The sequence below is a fragment of the Mandrillus leucophaeus genome, unplaced genomic scaffold (assembly GCF_000951045.1).
Source record: "Mandrillus leucophaeus isolate KB7577 unplaced genomic scaffold, Mleu.le_1.0 Scaffold309, whole genome shotgun sequence".
Taxonomy (NCBI): domain Eukaryota; kingdom Metazoa; phylum Chordata; class Mammalia; order Primates; family Cercopithecidae; genus Mandrillus; species Mandrillus leucophaeus.
In genome coordinates, this window is record NW_012103243.1 from 3,906,390 (window position 1) to 3,926,633 (window position 20,244).

The window sequence follows — 20,244 nt, forward strand, 5'->3', positions numbered from 1 at the left end:
CATCTACATTATTTTCTATTTTCCATTTCAGTGATTTCTGCTCTCTATTTTTTTCCCTTTTGCTTTGCTATTCCTTCTCTAGTTTCTTAAAGATAAAAACTTTCATTATTGATTTGAGACCTTTCTTTTATCCTCTCCACCCTGCTTCAGTGTAAAGCTCACAAATTTTGAAATGTTGCATTTCATTTCATTTGTTCAAAATATATTTTAATTTCTCTTGAGACTTCTTTAACCCATGGATTATTTACAAGGGGATTGTTTTATTTTCCAAGTATTTGGGGATTTTTCAGATATGTTTCTCTCTGGGTTTCCAGTTTAATTTGATTATGATCTAGGAACGTAATTTTAGAATTTCAGTTCTTTTAAATTAGTTACAGTTTTTTCAGGGCTCAGAATATTATCTATCTTAGTGAATGTATATGCACTTTAGGAGAAGATACAGTCTGCTGTTGTCAGATAGAGTGTTTTGTAAATGTCAATTAGTTCAAGTTGAGTGATAGTGGTGTTCAGATCATCTATATACTTACTGATTTTCTGCCTCCTTGTTTTATCAGTTATTGTGAGAATAGTGTTGAAGTCTCCAAATATAACTGTGGGTTTATCTATTTCTTCTTCAGATCTATTAGTCTTTCTTTCATGTATTTTGACGTTTTGCTATTAAGTGCATACATGTTTAGGATTGTTATGTCTTGATAAACTGGCCCTTTTATCATTATGTGATAAGCCCTTTTACTTCCTGATAATTTCCTTGTTCTTAAGTTTATTTTGTCTAATGTTAATATAGTCACTCCAGCTTTCGATTGCTTAGTGTAATTCTGGGTGATTTTTAGACTGATTTCTTCACATTTTGAATATTAGGTTATAAAAATCTGACTCCTGTTAAAATCCTTTGAAGAAAGTTAGAGTTCTTGTTTACTTTTTTCAGCAGATTACCAACTGGTTAGCTTCAGACTCCAAATTCTGTTTTCCTTTGCCAGTGACTACAGTCAGGTCCTATTTTTTCATAAAGTAACATAGCAAAGCTATGAACTTTGCTTTACTACTCTGTGTCTGCACAATGGCTAATTTGGAATTTGGCTGCGGAATTATGTAATAGTTCAGATCTCGAAGTCCTCGCTGTGCTGCTTGCATAGCCTATGTGTGTGAGGCAACCATAAATGTGAAGCTTAGAGTTCAGTCAGGACTTGTGTTGGTTCATTCATAAAATTAACTTCTAGCTTTCTTCTCTCTGAAATGTCCCCCATCATTCCAGCTCCTTTGGACTTCCTTTCCTGGATTTTTGGCTAGAATGATATGATTTCTTTTGAAATGTTTGCCTCCCAGCCTGCCTCCGGGTTTGTATAACTAGAGTTGTTCTTAAGCAATGAGGTAGGAGGAATTAGAGAAAAAAAAAATAACAAGGACTTCTCCCACATTTTTTGGACTATAGAGGCCCCATTTCTTGATTTCTCTGGACTGAAAGATTTTTTTCCCCCTTGGGGCTTTAGATTCCAATTTGGCCACAGCTGCTGCAGTGCGGCTCCTTGACTCTAATCATTCTCAGAGCAGGGCCCAGAACAAAGAAGAGAAAACAAAACAAAACAAAACAAAAATGGGAGTTTTCCCTACACTCTCTGGCTTGCAAGGCTTTTTTTGTTGTAGATACTCTAGCTGGAAAAAAACTTACTTTCTGTAGGGTTTTGCTTGCTTAGTTCACAGTTTCACACTGGTAGGGCCCTTGGGTTAAAAGATGGGAAGTAAAGGAGGGGGAGAAAAAATGGGAAACTCACCCTGTAACATTCATTCTTTTTTTTTTTAATTTTTAATTTTTATTCGTTTATTTATTTTTTTATTACTATTATTATTTTTTTGAGATGGAGCCTTGCTCTGTTGCCCAGGCTGGATTGGAGTGCAATGGCGCCATCTCGGCTCACTGCAAGCTCTGCCTCCTGGGTTCACGCCATTCTCCTGCCTCAGCCTCCCGAGTAGCTGGGATTACAGGTGCCTACCACCACGCCTGGCTAATTTTTTCGTATTTTTAGTAGAGACGGGGTTTCACCATGTTAGCCAGGATGGTCTCAATCTCCTCATCTCGTGATCCACCTGCCTCGGCCTCCCAAAGTGCTGGGATTACAGGCGTGAGCCCCTACGCCCGGCCCGGCCGTAACATTCATTCTTAAAGTTTTGGCTCCCCTCCTGATCAGCCTGCAGTTGTTAACTTTTCAGAGTCCTCAGATAGTTACTTTTCATAATTTGTGCAGATTTTGAGTTGTAATCAGTGGGAGAGAGAAGCTGTAATGGGCTTATTCCATATAGGCCTGCATGGGAAGTCCCCTTCCACCACAGTTTTCTTTCTTCCAATGCCTTTGGCAGCTTTCCTTCCCCTCCCCGCCCCCCATCAGAAGCCTAACAAAAACTTAATATAAACCGTTCATAACCAAATATTGGCATGTAAAATCTTTCCTTTCTTAAAATGATCCATAGTAGCAGAGTAACATTTTCCAAAGGCAAGACTCTAATGAGCAAGTATAGGCTGCCAAGCCATTAATCAAAATTATACCAACACCAAAGCAGTTAGCCTCCCGTGTGCATATTGTTTGTTTAATTTCGTTATACTTCTGGCAATGTATATTTGTTAGTTATGTTTCTATTTTGGTTTTAAAAAATCTTTTATATTAGCAACATGCAAAATGAAATGTGAAATCCTTCCAGAAAAACATCAGCAGACGGGGTCTACTTCTCTAGCATTTAAAATGATTTGTTTTCTAAGAAGCCATAAATTTATTAGATTCTTTGTTTACTTTTGGTGAAATTCAGAAGTCAGTAAGATTTAACTTTCATATATTTCAATAACATACGGATAGCATACCAGCCTGTTTGATTATATGTGTGGAGTGTACCGACTCATCTTTGTCTTTGGCCTTAACTTATGCCTTGTTTTTGACTACATCTTCAGCAGTACAAGCCCTTATGCATGTTTTTCCTCTTATATATAAACCAAAGATGCCATAGCACACAAATATAGAAGGACCAAATGGACCCTTCTAGTTTTATAAGCTGCTGCTTCAGAAACAAGCTCTGTTTCTACACTGCATTTTCCATACTTGTCATATTATCATCAGCTCCTTCTATATCCCAAAAGAATACTAACTACAGATCGATAGCCCGGACATGTCTGGCCATGGCCTACACGTGCCCTGAGTAGTTCATTTATTTGTCTTGGTGGATTTGCTAGAGTGGAATTTAATCAATAGCTAATTCATTAATTCTGGTCCTCGAGAATGTAGAGACTGAGCTGGATGAAGATAACGGGCTGGGTCTGGCTTTGATTGAAATATGACAAACACTGCAGCTGACAGCTTCACTGGGTACTGGGCTGACTATGGAGTTTAGTTATTTATTCCCCATAAATGGATAAACTAAGAAAATAACACAAATAAGAAAGATGTTTTATTACATTACTGCTAGTATTCCAAAATGCATCATTTCCAGGCATGACTCAAGGGAAAGTAGAGAGACAACTCAGATCATGTATTTTAATGTCTTTAATTGGAACCATGGCAGTGTTTTCACATCCAAATCAGTTTGGGAATGTGTTATTTATGAGGAGTGTGAGGTATAAGGTCTTTGTAGCACTCACAAATAATTGTTTTAAGATTTGCTTCTAGATGCTGAATGAGATCAATGATATTTTTACACACCAACTTTCCAGGAATCTTTCTGATAGCAGCATAGGTTAGATGTCTCTAAATTAATGCTAAACCACTATCATCATTAATGAATCTCCGTATATTTTTTTCCTTTGTTGTTGTTGTTGAGACAGGATCTCGTTCTGTCACCCAAGCTGGAGTGAAGTTCACTGCAGCCTTGACCTTCCAGGCTCAAGCAATCCTACCTCAGCCTCCTGAGTAGCTGGGACAATAGGCATATGCCACCATACCCAGCTAATATATTTTAAAAATTATTTTGTAAAGATGGGGTCTCACTGTGTTGCCCAAGCGGGTCTTTTGAACTCTTGGGTTCAAATCATCCTCCCGCCTTGGCCTCCCAAATTACTGGTATTACAGATGTGAGCCACACAGCACCCAGCATCCCCCTATATTTTTAAATTACTTAATGTGGAGTTAGGTATGGCTCAAGAGGACAGAGCTTGTGGAGAAAGAGGATTCTCCTTTTTTCCTCACCAAATTTTGTAAGGCATGCTATGATATACTTTTATGCTATGACATTAGATATCAGGGAATCTCTTCTATCCTTGATTTTTTCTGCCTAACTTTTCTCAGTGAATGATAACTTCACCTGAAGTAATGATTTCATAGTTTTGTAAAATTAAAAGAAAAAATTAATATTTTAAATTTAATTTAATTATTTAACATTAAAAGAAAAAATTAAAGCCACGTTTCTGTTTGTTGCTTTAGAAGGCAGAGTGTTGGGCTGAAGGGTACAGAATGTCAAATCACTTTTTTTCACCTGTATACCCAACTCGCTTACCAATATGGGCAGTTGTAGACTATTTTTAATATGGACTAAAATTGTCTGCTTAAATCTTTAAAGGATATGGGTAGAACCTTGAAAGAGAGAATTTGGAATACACTTAGTGCAATTTGTACAGATCCAATCAATAGCCTTATGGACCATGGCTTTTAGGAAATACTACTTATTTGATGGCCATGAGTTCTGATTATCACATTCTGTTTAAGGAGACCTTAATAGAATAGAGTCAGAATATATAGAATGTAAACAGGATAGATAGAATATATAGAAAAGGGAAAACTGGGCTTATTCGTGTGGCTCTGCTATCACTATTTTCATTTCCTTACCTCCCTCTTCTTCCCAAACTCCTCCTAACTTCCTTACCTCTTGTAGCTCCCACAGAAACAACTCGGCCGCTGAAGTAGCCTTTGAGTGCCTTTCAGCAAAATCCAGTTCTTCCTCCTAATTCACTTTAGCCCTCAACTGCCACTTTGTCCCTGATTCTCTGAACATTCATTGTTTTGTTTTGTTTTTAGTCGTTCCATTAAAAACTTACTTATGAATTCTGGGTGTCCTCAGGAAAAAGACTCCCTATCTTGCTCAGGTAGTTCAAACAGTCTTGCAATTTTAGGCCATACTGATGTCTCAAAGATCTCTGGCCCTGTTTTCTCCTTAAACTCTAATCCCACATATCCACTTGCCTATTGATTTTATGTCATGATATTCACCCAACACTTCCATAACCATGAGCCTCAAAAGTTAATTCTTATCTGACTCATCATCTTTTCCAACACCCACTTCTGCAAATGGACCACCGTCCTGCATATTATCAAGGACATATATCTTTGAAGTATTTTTAATCCCCTGAGTTTATTAAACATCAATTTTAGTACACTTTCTTTTGGAGCATCTTCTCATATATGGTACTCTTCTCCATTTCCACCACTACCACCCTTGTTCATGTTTTCATTGTTTAAGTTTATATAACCACTTTATGGAGCTGTCTTAATACAATTAGATACAAAGAGAAAAAAATATCCTTTACTTTTTACCTGCTACTTACTGCCTTAACTAAACTGTTTTGGCTATCCTTCCCTCAATTCTCAAATACCCCTCAGGAACATCTTATGGCTTTCCAATTATTTTTAATTATGAGTCTTACTTTGATAATTAAGATTCATGATCAAGTATTAAAAAGTCCATTCCATCACCATCAAAATTTTAGCCTCGCATCTACTTCAAAGCTTCTATCATTTCTAAAGCTCAGGCCTAATTGTAGCTTGCTCTTTTCCTTCCCCTTACTCTTTCTTCTCTATTCCATTTTATCCAAATATGTTCCCTCTCAATATTATTATTTCCCTGCCATCACTGGTTGACAATCACAGCTCTCCATTGGCAAGCGATGCTTTATTGAGCAATTGTATGTTTTCCTTGAGAGGTCCTCCTGAGAATCTTTGAATAGCCAAATTCCCTCACACAAGTGTTACCCTTTATAGCTGATCACTTGTGGTGCCAAAAGAGCAGAACATTCCAAAGACTCTTCCTGCTGGAGTCTCCTCATGCCAGAAGGCCACTATCCTGGACAATGTACCTTCAAGGTAGCTCAAGCCTAGCCATCTTGCAAGGCATTCACTTGGTTCTTGAGAAACTCATCCATCTATGCCATGCTATAGATTGATTTTGTGGTATTCTAGGCTTAACCTTTCATTGCAGAACTGCTCTGGCTAATTTCTGCCACCATAATTCTCTGAGAAGCAAACTTTATTTTCTATGCTCATATAGACTGCCAAAATTAAGAGTTCCCTGTCAAGCTGTCCCAAGATCTCCTTACCACATTTTCCTCCAGGGACAAAAGGAGGGAAATGTGTGTCCCTTTTTATTTAAAGAACATGGGTTTTGCATTTTGATTTTTTACCTACTGTAATTTATAATAAACATCTCAGTAGGATAATTAAATATTCAATGACTTGACTTGAAAGCAAAGAATCAAATTTGTCATATTACATTTATTTAGTCTTTGTTAAGTGTTCTGATCATTTTTGATAACCATGATCTGAAATAATATTGGAGAACTTGAGTGTTACATAAATGATTGACAAAAATGACCATATTGATTAGAAAAAAAGGCCTGTGTAAACATAATCAGAGAATCTAGAGCTATTTAATCCATAACAATTTAGGTTAATATCTTAGAGTCAATGAAGATTTCTTTTCTCTGGTCAAACAAAAATATTTTGAAAAAATTGGGAGAAAATATTAGAATGAAATTTTAAAGAATAGTAATGTGAACCCTGACTCTTCATAAAAATTTGATCTGATTGCATCATTTTGATATTCACCTGTATAAAAGTAAGTGATAGTAAATTATTTTCCCTACACTCCTTTGTAGCTTCAATGGTATTTTGTACTTCAAGGGACAATTGGAAGTGATGAGATCCGGGGAGAGTGAAATGCACTTGTAATTCTAACTACTTGGGAGGCTGAGTCAGGAGGATTGCTTGAGCCCAGGAGTTTGAGTTCAGCCTGAGTAATATAGCAAGATCCCATCTCTAAAAATAAATAAAGAAGAAAGTGATGACAACTGTGGGGGTGGCCACAATAGTATGTAGTAGTAACAGTAATAGGATAGTAATTCTGTTGACAATATGACATAATTAAAAAGAAATAACTCCAACTAGAATGTCTGAACACTTGATGAATTCATGTAGGAAAATATGTGTAAAGAACTTCTAGTTCCAAAATGATGACGTAGAAGCAAGTTGGCTTCACTCCTCTCCACAAAAAACAGAAACAAATGTGCATAACTGAGATTATCACAGCAATATCCCAGAACTCAAATATGAGGAAAAGACAGTTCCCACAGTCACAGAGAAGTGAAAATCTCTAAGCAGATGGTAAGAAATTTGGACTTTCGTATCCACAACGCCCATCCTCTCAATACATTCCACACTACACTTGTGGAAAATATTTCTCTGACCCTTGATTTCTGCACTGGAAAAGTGCGATTGCAGTGGACAGTTTCCCGACCATCTTAGGTTACCTGGCAGGCGATCTTTACCTGCCTCAACCCACAGGAAGCATCAGGAGTGCTCAAAGGGATCTATCTCTGTGAGGACATCCAGAGACAACATGGGAAGATGGGACTACCATCACCAGCCCTGGAAATTCTGCTCTGTAACTCAGTAAAAGGAGATGCCAAATCAGAGTGGCTGTTCAGCAGCACCACACTTTAGTAGTTTTGCTCCACAGGTTTCCTGGATACCAAACCTCACCCAGCCTCCTCATGCTACCAGGATATCCCCGTTGGAACCTCCCCTATTTGGGAAAGGTGGTATTCTGATAGTTTACTGGAGACAAGGCAAACCTGGACCTGAGGCACCATCTAGTGCCGAAAAGGAGGCAGTGACCCAGGGAATTAAAAAACAAAATGAAAGAAAATGAACAGAAAAATTACAAAGAATCTCTGCAAACATATCTAAGAAAAACCAAAGCAAGCCAGACAGAGAAAACTACAATAAATAACTAATCTTTCAATGCAAAAACATAGACATACATGCATAAGAAATGGAGAGAAGAGTAATGTATGATAGGATGCTCCAAAAGAAAATGTACTAAAGTTGATGTTTAATAAACTGAGGAAATTAAAAATAATTCAAAGATATATATCCTTGATAATATGCAGGATGACGGTGTGTTTGTAGACATACGACCTGTTTCTTTAAACAGGGAAGCAGGATCTCCTCAAGCTGACAAAAGCAAAGAACAGTGACTGATCCTAACAAGATGGTGATAGTTGAACTCTATGACCAAGAATTCAAAACAACAGTTTTAAGGAAACTCAGTGATTACCAAGATAGTACATAAGATAAATTCAGACATTTCACAAAATATTTGACAAAGAGATTAAAATGTTTCAAAAATGAAAAGGAAATCTTGGATCTGAGAAATACATCTGCTGAAGTGAAAAATTCATTAGAGGCTCTCAATAGCAAAACAGATCAGAGGAAAGCATCAACAAACTTGAGACAAGCTATTTGAAAATACACAGAGGTGGGGATAAAAGAATGAAAACAAGTGAAGATCACCTGTAAGATACATAGAAAACTACCTGAAAAGACCAGATCTAGAAATTATTGGTGTTCAAGAGGAAGTTGAACAACAGCAAAGGGTAGAAAGCTTTTTAAAAGAAAGACTAATAGAAAACTTTCTAAAATGTAAGAAATAGATAAATATCCAAATATAGAAAGGTCAGAGAAGACCAGATTTGATTAAAATAAGATTATTCCAAGGCATATAATAATCAAATTCTTAAAGGTCAGTGACAATGAGAGGATCCTAAAAGCAGCAAGAGAAAAGAAGCAAATAACATATTTAAAAGCTTCAATTTGACAACAGTCTTCTCAACAGAAACCATACAAGCTAGGGGGAAGTGGGATGACATTTTCAAAGTGCTAAAGTAAAAAAAACAAAAAGCCGTATAAAAATACTGTATACAGTAAAGCTATCCTTCAAATATGAAAGAGAAATGAAGTCCTTCCCAGATAAATAAAAGCTGAGGTAATTTAACACTAAGAGACCCATCTTATAAGAAATATTAAAGGGAGTTCTTCAAGCTGCAAGAAATAAAAAACTAATGCACAGAAAGAAAACATTTGAAAGCAAACCCACTGATAAATTAAGTATACAGACAAACACAGAATATTCTAATATGGTAATTGCAGCATGCAATCCATTCATCTCTTCAGGATGAAGCCCAAAAGACAAGTTTATCAAAAACAATACTAGGCACAGCAGCCTATTAAGAGATAGATAACATAAAAATATACAAATTGAGACAGCATAAAGTCAAAATGTGGAGAAATACAGTTAAATTTTAGAGCTTTTTCATTTTTTCTTTGTTTTTATTCTTTGATTTGTGATCTAAGATAAGTTGTCATTTATTTAAAATAACTTGTTATATCTATGTTTTTTGTAAGCCTTATAAAAGATTCACTAAAATAAAAAGCAATGAATTGAAACATGTTCCCAGAGAAAACTACTCAACCACAAGGAAGACAGTAAGAAAGGAAGAGAGAAGTTGCAACACAACCAGAAAACTAAAAGCACTGAATACAAATGGATACAATTCTCCAATTAATAGGCATAAAGTACCTGAATGAATTAAGGAATAAGACCCAACTATATGTTGAGAAATCTACTTCACCTATGAAGAAACACATAGACTCAAAGTTATAGACTATTCCATGCAAGTGGAAACCAAAAAAAGAGCAGAAGTAGCTATACTTATAAAATAGATGAAACTACAAGTTTTAGTCTACAACTAAAGTCACAGACTGTAAAAATAGGCAAAGGTCACTGTATCAGGACAAAGGGACCAATTCAACAAGAGAATATAAAAATTATAAATATCTATGGACCCAACATCAGAGCTTCCAGATGCAAAAATTAATATATCTAAAGGAAAGATAGACTGCAATACAAAAATAGTCAGGAAATTCAACACCTCACTCTCAGTAATGTACAATTCATCCAGACAAAAATTCAACAAAGAAACATCAAAGTTAAACTACACACTAGACCAAATAGGTCTGACGCTTACAGAACATTTCACCCAACTGCTGCAGAATATACATTTTTTTATCGGTACATGGAATATTTTCCAAAATAGATCATGTCTTATGTCACAAAACTCAGTAAGTTCAAAAAAGTAGAAATTATGTCAAATATCTTTTCTGATTACAATGGGATAAACTAGAAATCAATAACAAGAGACGAAACTTGGAGAATACACAAACACATGGAAATTAGACAACATGCTCCTGAATGACCAATGGGTCAATGAAGAAGTAAAGAAAACTTTAATATTTCTCAAAAAAATGAAAATGGCAATACAACATGCCAAAATCTATGGAATAAAGCAAAGGCACTACGAAGCAGGGAGTTCATATCAATAAATATCTATATCAAAAAGTAGAAAGACTTCAAATAAACATCTTAATGATGAACCTCAGGGAATTAGAAAAACAAGAACAAACCAAATCTAAAATTAGTAGGAGGAAATAAATAATAAAGATCAAAGCAGAAGTAAATGAAATTGAGACTAAAAAAATACAGAAAATCAATTAAATGATAAAAGTTAGTTTCTTGAAAAGAGAAACAAAGTGGACAAACCTTTAGCTAGATTAAATAAGAAAAAGAAGTCCCCCCCCCAAAAAAAATCAGAAGCAAAAAAGGAGATATAACAGCTGAGAGCTCAGAAATACAACAAATCATTAGAAAGTATTGTAAACAACTACACACACGCACACACATATATGTGTATATATATGCATATTCTAGAATAAATGGAATAATTAATTCCTGGACAAATACAGTGTACCAAGATTGAACCATGAAGAAATAGAGAAACTCAATGAACCAGTAATGAGTAATGAGATTAAAGCCATGATAAAAATTCTCCCATCAGAGGAAAGCTCAGAACATGATGACTTCGCTGATGAATTCTATCAAATATTTAAAGAAGAACTAATATTAATTTTATTCAAACTATTAAAAAAAAACGGAGGGAAGGAATACTTTCAAACCCATTCTATGTGGCCAGCATTGCCCAGATATCAAAACCAGACAAGGACACAACAAAAAAAAAAGAAAACTACAGTCTGATTTCACTGATGAGCATAGATTCAGAAATCCTCAACATGATACTAGCAAATAGAATTCAACATCACATTAAAAAATTATTTATTATGATCAAGTGGGATTCATTCCAGGTATAAGGATGGTTCAAAATATGCAACTCAATAAACATGATACATCACAGGAACAGAACCATGTACAATGACCATATGATCATTTCAATAGATGCTGAAAAAGCATTTGATAAAATTCAGCATGGCTTTATTACAAAATCCCTCAAGAAACTGGATATAGAAGGTGCATACCTCAAAATAAAAGCCATATATGACAAACCCATGGCTAACATTGTACTGAACTGGGAAAAAATGCAAGCCTTTCCTCTAAGAACTGGAACAAGACAAGGATGCCCACTTCCACTTTTACTCAACACAATACTGGAAATCCTGGTGAGGCAATTAGTCAAGAGAAGAAATAGAGGGCATCCAAATTGGAAAGGGATGAGTCAAATTAGCCTTGTTCTCAGATGACATCCTCTTGTAATTAGAAAACCTAAAGACTCCACCAAAAAAACCTGTTAGAACGGATGAACAAATTCAGTAAAGTTGCAAAATACAAACTCGACATACAAAAATCGAGTAGTTATATATACCAACAGCAAGCAATCTGAAAAGAAATCAAGAAAGCAGTCCCATTAACAATAACTACAAAGAATATAAAATACCTAGGAATCAATTTAACTATAGGAGTCAAATATCTGTACAAGTAAAACTATAAAATACTGATGAAAGAAATTGAATAAGATACAAATAAATGGAAAGCTATTCCATACTCTTGGATTAGAAGAATTAACATTGTTAAAATGACAATTTTACCCAAAGTAATTTACAGATTCAATGTAATACCTATCAAAAGACCAATTACATTCTTCACAGAAATAGAAAAATATTTCTAAAATGTATCTGGAACCACAAAACACCAAGAATAGCTGAAGCAATCTGAGTAAAAAAAGACAAAGCTGGAGGCATTACACTACCTTACTTCAAAATATAGCACAAACCTAAAGAAATGAAATCAGCATGGTATTGGCATAAAAACACACACATAAACCAATTGAATAGAACAGAGAACCCAGATATAAATCCATGCTTTTACAGACAACTCATTTTTAACAAAGGCACCAAGAACTTGCCATGAGGAAACAGTCTTTTTAATAAATGGTGCTGGGAAAACTAGATATCCCTAAGCAGAAGAATGAAACTAGACCCCTATCTCTTACCACATTCAAGAATCAACTCAAAATGGATTAAAGACGTAAGTCTAAGACTTGAAAGTGTAAAACTAATAGAAGAAAACATTGGGGAGATACTCCCAGACATGACCTAGAGAAAGATATTTGTATAAGATCTCAAAAACACTGGCAAGAGAAGCAAAAACAGAAAAGTGGGATTACATCAAGCTAAAAAGCTTCTGTACAATAAAGGAAACAATCAACAAAGTGAATAGACATGCCATAGAATGGGAGAAAATACTTGCAAACTATCTATCTGACAATGAATTAATAACTGGGATATATAAGTAGCTTAAACAACTCAATAGCAAAAAAAAAAAATCTGATTAAAAATTGGCAGAAGATCTGAATAGGCATTTCTGTTGCCTATTGCCTATTCAGAAGACATACAAATGGCCAACAGATATATGAAAAAAATGTTCAACATCACTAATCATCAGAGAATTGCAACTCAAAACCATGATGATTATGTCACCCCCGATAAAATGGCTTTTATGAAATAAAAAAGCAGGAAATAATGGATGCTGGTGAAGATGTAGAGAAAGAGGAACTCTATCTACACTGTCAGTGGGAATGTAAATTTGTACAGCCACTATAGAATATTGTATGGGGATTCCTCATGAAACTAAAAATAGAACTACTGTATAATGCAGCAATTCACTACTGGGTGTATATCCAAAAGAAAGGAAAACAATATATTGAAAAGACACCTATACTCTCATGTTTATTGCAGCACTATTCACAATAACCAAAATATGAAATCAACCTAAGTGCCCACCATGAATGAATGGATAAAGAAAGTGTGGTATATATACACAATGGACTCTTATTCAGCCATAAAAAAGGACTAAACTCCTATTATTTACAGCAACATAGATGGAACTGGAGGTCATTATGTTAAGTGAAATAAGTCAGGCATGGAAAGACAAACATTGCATGTTCTCTTTCATATGTGGGAGATAAAAAAGTGAATCTTATGAAGGTAAAGAGTAGATTGGTGATTACTGGAGGCCTGAAAGGGTTGTGGGGAGAGGGGGATGAAGAATAGATTCATTAATGGATATAAATTTACAGTTTCAATGAAGAGATAAGACCTAGTATTTGATAGATCAGTAAGGTGATTTATAGTTTACAATATATTTTACACATTTCACAATAGCTAGAAAGGAATAATTTAAATGTTGTTAGCATAAAGAAAAGACAAATATTTAAGGTGATGGATATGCCAATTCCACTGATTTGCTCTTTACAAATTATATGAATGTATTAAATTCTCACATGTACCCTGAAATATGTACATCTATTATGTATTGATTAAAAAATATTTTTTTAAACTCCAGGCTTCCCCAAGATTGTAATCCACCTGTAATTTAACTGACTGCTAGTACAGCCTGTTACTTTCAGAGGAAGATAATTCAAGCTAGAGACTTTCAATGTATAATGCACAATGTTGTGTGTGTGTGTGTGTCTGTATGTGTGTGTGTGTGTGTATGAAGGAACAAGAAAATATGAGAAAATGTAACTCAAAGATTTGAGAGAGAAAAAAAATGTGTGTAGACATGGTGACTTTTATCAGAAGTTACATTAAGGTATTTTAAATTTCAGTCCCTATTGCTTTAAAATCTAAGAAAACTATAACAGCTATTTCATGAGCAAATTTACCAAAAACACATTCATTCAAATATTTGCAATCTGTTTATGTTTCTGCATGAGTGCCCAAAAATATCTTCAGCTCTTTTTCTCCAATATTTAATATTTATTCCTGGGATTGAAGAATGTTCCTTCTATTTTACTCTTAAACATCAAAGCAATGAAACTATTAATCCCGTTAATAACGATGCATATTTCTCAAGGATGCCTTTCAGTTTCAGATCAGCAACCAAAGGAGTTTTCATTGTCTCTCCAGTTGTCTTTAATGAGAGATGTACAGATGTTAAACCCCCTACTCTTCTTAATCATTTTCCTTCGTGTACTTGATTAAATCCTCAAAAGCAAACTGTTCATGTTCTCGCTGAAAATACAGGCAGTCTCACTGAACAGTTATGCTGCACAAGAAAGAGAAGTTATAATGGCATGGAATGTGTTCTACATGGTATTTTCTAGACTTTACTAGTTCATGAGCTTTTGTGGATAAGTCAAACTCTTGAATGTCACTTAAATGTAATCTTTTCTGTAGTTGATTATGCAGAGAATGCAAAAGAGGTATCTGCAGAATGTGCAATTAATTTTGAAAGTTGGATAAAGATTTTAGAATAATAGATGTGGCTATACAAGTCACCCATGAAACTGTTCTCTCATAGGTGACATTAATTTCTATCTACAGAGTTTTATTACTGAATATGTTATGTTTGTACCCCCACGAAACTGAAATAATAATTTTCCTTTTTTTAGCAGTCTATTAAAATGTTGAGGTTTATCTTGACTGCTGCTTTTTAACATAAATGTTTGGGCTTAACTGAATTCCTAATATGTGATGTCACTTGGAATTCTGATAGGGTCCAGTTATTTGGCCTGTAAAGACATATTTTGCCTTAAAATAAAAGGTATCGTTGAAATGTTATTTTACACAGTAGCAAGAAGGCATCCAATATAAGGTGTGAGATTTTTATTGTTTAACTTTTGAAATAGAAGGACAAAGTTTGTATGTGCTTGTTTTATTCCAAAGTATATGTGGAAACGCTAATGCTTTATATGTAAAATGTACCCTACCGATATTTGTGATTAGTTAATTTTTACGGCTAGAAATTCTAGAATCATAAAAAAATAACTAATCTTGAATGTCAGAGTTTCACCAGTTTTTCTGAAAACAATGAGAACAAAAAATCATTGTAATATTTATATTTACCTTGTGTTTCACAAAAAGGTTTTCTTTGCTGTGCTACACTGCAAGAATATGTCATGTTCAAATCTCTGAGGCTTAATTAAAAACGTTAACTACTGTCTTCTTATAGAGATTATTAAGCAGATACTAAAGATAGCATAGATGCGTGGTCTAGGCAGTATTTTTCTGGCAAGTAGACCTAAGTGCAGAATTTAAGTTCTATAGCATTAACCTAAGACTAAATCATTTTATTCAGGGTTGTCTCCTCTCTGAACAGCTTTACGTTATGACCTCATTTGCTACAGCAAATGAAATATTAATAGATCATTGAAAATGCAGTAAAGTTTTGATCAGATGTTATACCTTCATTGTATACCAAACCCTGCCTCTCATAAAAACTTTCTACTTGGGTTTAAATTGAAATTATCACTCAATTTTTTAAAAATCAAACACTTTCTTTAAGAGCATGATAATGTAAACATATTTCTTATGGGAATCTTTAAGTTCTATATTTTTAACCAAAAAAACATGTCTGACCACGTTAGTTAAAGAGTTATTGAAGAAAAAGAATCTATTTAGGTGAGTAAAAAAATTAAGCAAAGTATATTTTAAATAAGTTAATGACTATAAAATTTCTCAATTTGGGCATTTATTTTGGCTACAAGTAACAAAGCACACCTGACAAAATATACTTAAGTAAATAGCTCTAGATATGTAGTTGAGTCTTGAACGATGCAGGAGTTAGGACTGCTGATCCCCACACAGTCAAAAATCTGCATGTAACTTTTGACTGTCCCAAAATTTAACTACTAGTAGCCTACTGTTGACCAGAAGCCTTACTGATAACATAAAACACTAATTAAAACATAGTTTGTGTGTGTGTATATATATATATATATTTATACTATATTCCTACCATAAGTAAGCTAAAGAAAGGAAAATGTCATTAAGAAAATCATAAGGAAGAGAAAATATATTTACTATTAACTAAGTGGAAGTGGATCATCATAAAAGTCTTCATCCTCATTATCATTATATTGAGTAAGCTAAGTAGGAGAAGAAAGAGGAAGGGTTGGCCTTGCTGTCTCATAGGTGGCAGAGGTGGAAGAAAATCTACCTGTAAGTGGATCTGCACAGTTCAAATTTATTTTGTTCAAGAGTTCACTGTGGATAGTTGTTGGCATTGGTTCAGCAATGCCAAATATAATGGCGACATATTTGTGATTCTTGTGGCCTTTCTCAAATAACTGAAAGATGATTGCTGAAGTTGTAGACATCATGTTTAGCAGAAAGAAAGAGGAAAGGAGAAGGTGGCAGCTGTTTCAAGAAAGCTAAAATTTCGTAGGAACCTCCATAGGAATCCCATCATGGTGTTCCCGTGGCATCTTTGAGCAGTTATGGTTCACATCACAACTCCTAGGTAAGGTAAGGCAAAGGAGAAGCTGGTTAGAAGTAGGTATTAAGTTGCCACATGTTCTAATTGTCACCTCATTTACCAAGTCATGTATGTCTTATCTTTGCTTACCAAACAAAATGCTCTGATTTTTCTGATTAGCCATAGTGATATTTGCTTCTTGTCTTTGAAACTTAAAGTGATAAACCACCTCATGCCATGTGTTATTCTTCCAAAAGCTAACATAATTTTGATTTGAAAATATATTATATGATTTCATATATAAACATATATAATTATATATATAAGTATCTATTGCTGTCACTTTTTACTTAAGACTGATAACATCAATGTTAAGCAGTGTCTTTTCAGAAGTATTGATTATTCTACCTGTTGCAGATCTCTTCAAATTGATTGGATGCCTCCACGGAAGCCGAATGGCATCATTCTTGGATATGATCTCCTATGGAAAACATGGTATCCATGCCCTAAAACTCAGAAGTTAGTGCAGGACCAGAGTGATGAGCTCTGTAAGGCAGTGAGGTGTCAAAAACCTGAATATATCTGTGGACACATTTGCTATTCTCCTGAAGCTAAGGTAAGTCTTTTCAAACTAATCAGTGAACCATGTTTTTCTCACTCAAGACTCCAAGTGAAATTATTAGCTTCTCACACCATGGTGTATTATGATCAATATTTCCACTACTCTATGAAGAAGACTCCAAGGAAAAGAAAAGATGCTTACAAAAATTGTTATCACCCCCATGAGCACTTTTAGCCTTCGCATTTTTTATTATCTTCACGAGAAATAAAAACTTATTACAATAGGGTACATCCCAAATTTGCATTTGATTGAGTGACTTAAAATTTTCTTTACAACAGATGTTTTCAGCTACAAATACGTGTTTGTTTATATGGCACTGATGAGTAACTGTGAGGAGGACATTTTATGATTTGTCAGAAATATTTTTGCATTATAGCCATTTGCAGATTAATGTTCATATTAGATGCTGTTTAGAAATCAGATCAATAATACAGCCAGACAGAGGAGTTTGTAAACGACTTTTATTGACAAACAACACAAAATCCTTAGTTTGAAGGTAGAATTTTATATAATGAAATAATGTCCTTATTTGTCAACAACAGCATCACACATTCAATGGCTAAAGCTACTACTAAATGTATAAGATTTACTGTAAAAGAACACAGTAATTAAGAAAGTGAGTTACTGAAGCAATATGGATCAAAATACAAATTATTATGGCTGACACAATTTTAGCAGTAGTTATCATCTAAGAAATGCATAAAGCCAGCACTTACTAACTATGCATTTTTTGATACTTACACTCTAAAATTATCATTATGCCTAAGTTTGACATCGTTTTATGCCATTAAGTATGCACATATTTAAATACACACATCTGATGGACATATTTGTATAAAATTAAATTTGGGATTTCTGAGAAGAAAAATACTAAAATAAATTTGCACATTAAACATATCCTCCATTTACAAAAAACTTGGGAAAATGTTGGCAAAATACAGAATTCACTTCTCAATTTTTTTCTTTGCTTTTATTATTTTAATACTTATTATCCGTTAAGAAGTGGACAAAGAGAGAATAGTTTATAGACATATAAATGAATGACTTAAAGTTTGTGGAGTGCAGAAAACAATGTGTTTCATCAAAGTAAAAACTGATTCTGGCCAGAAACTGTCACCATAGTTTAGGCTTGTATAATGGATTTGATAAGTTTCAACCCTGTAACTTTAGTGGTAAAATCAAAGCTAAGTAAAGTAAAACTAGTAAAGATAATGTTTCAATTTAAGTTTATTGTAAAAGATCAAAAGGTAGATGTTCTTAAAATGTCTATATTAAATTAAAGTATACCTGTGATAGGGTGAAGAAAAAGTAATAGGATGAAAAAAATATTAATAAAGTATTAACAAAATAATATTTACCTATGTTTAGGCTAAATTATTCATAAAATTACTTCCACCTTTCTTTATGTTGTGATTTCAGAAACTGCTTTTTGTAACATTTGAAAAAATTTAATGAAGCTTTCTACCAAATAAGTGACTGGTTGGTGTAACATTCCTAAATTCAATGAATGACAAAGAACTGGTTAGTTTAATTTTAAATCATTTAAAAATGATTAAGACAAATCTACTCTACAAAAAAAAATCATACAGGTCACCTTTTATAGAAAATAAATGTAAATTGAAGAATAGGGAAACAAAAGTTAGCCTTTAGAAAACAGGTGTGTGCCAATCTAACCTCATAGTCTTGAAAAGAAACATCACATTTGGTTATTCTTATAATGTAATGCAAATGTCACACATTATTACAATAAAATGAGACACACTATTTAGTGATGCCTTAAACAAAGTCTTATTTTTATTGTTGGGATTAAAGAGGCAACACAGGTATTGCAGTAAAAGAGAATAAAGGATGTCAGTTAAATTTCAAGAAAAAATTGTAAATTTCAGTTTGGGGCTAAGTACTAATACACATTTCCTAGCATGAAATATTAAAGAGAAGTAGAAAAGAGACTTTTATTGAAGGTTTAAAGGTTTTTTGGCTAAATCACTGTAAACATCAATGTTTCCCAAAATACTTAAACAAGCCTTACCATAAAATTACAGCCATGGTTCACAAATCCCAGTTGACATAAGACTTGGGGGATTGTTAAAACCTAGGATCTCATAGCTCTAGTCCCAGAGATTCTAATTCAGTAGGTTTAGATTTGGCTGTGAAAATTTGCATTTCTAACATGTTTCCAGGTGTATAAGTACATTTTCACAGTGCTAAAAGAATTACCTGAAACTGGGTAATTTATGAAGATAAGAGGTTTGACTCACAGTTCTGCAGACTTAACAGGAAGCATGACTGGGAGGCCTCAGGAAACTTTTAATCATGGTGGAAGGTGAAGGAGAGGCAAGGACCTTCTTCATGTGATGGCAGGAGGGAGAGAGAGCGAAGGGGAGACCTGCCACACAGTTTTAAACCATCAGATCTCGTGAGAACTCACTCACCTTTAGATCTACGGTAAATGTCTCTTTCCTACTTCTCTCCAATCTTTCATGCTAGGAAATATATGTTAATACCTAGCCCCAAATGAAATTCACAATTTTGTTTAATTTAATTGACTTCCTCTATTGTCTTTCGCTGCAATATTTGTGTTGCCTCTTTAATCCCAACAATAAAAATAAGACTTTGTTTAAGGCATTATTAAAATTTTATATAATAAAAAATGTATATATTTTAATGCATATATTTATATGTATTAAACATATTTAATATATTTATTTTTATTATGAAATTTTATATAATAAAAGATATATATCTTATATATATCAAAACTGAAATATATCTTATATATATCAAAACATATATATTATATATATATCGACAATTCAAAAACTGAATTTGATTAGGAAATTTTCTGTTTATGGAGAGAACTCCTAAGAGAAATAATCACTTGAAAAAGTCTCCTTTGGGACCCGTCAATGATCTGAACCAGGGTGGCTTAGAAGAAAGGCATGTGTTTTACCTGGCTGAAGGAGCCCAAGAAAGCACTGATAATGAAAACATAGAAGTGAGCCAGTTCTAATGGCCCATCACTAAGTAAATATTTGAGGAATAATTTCAAA

At 34.0% G+C, this 20,244-nt stretch overlaps 1 protein-coding gene across 1 annotated transcript in view; it reads left to right on the forward strand.

The window, feature by feature from the left end:
- The window catches only part of USH2A (Usher syndrome 2A (autosomal recessive, mild)), an 813,932-nt gene that overhangs the window by 599,880 nt on the left and 193,808 nt on the right, over positions 1–20,244 (forward strand). Inside the window, exon 47 of the mRNA XM_011987398.1 lies at positions 16,990–17,188. Coding sequence (XP_011842788.1) covers positions 16,990–17,188 — 199 coding nt within the window. The remainder of the gene's footprint in view (positions 1–16,989; positions 17,189–20,244) is intronic.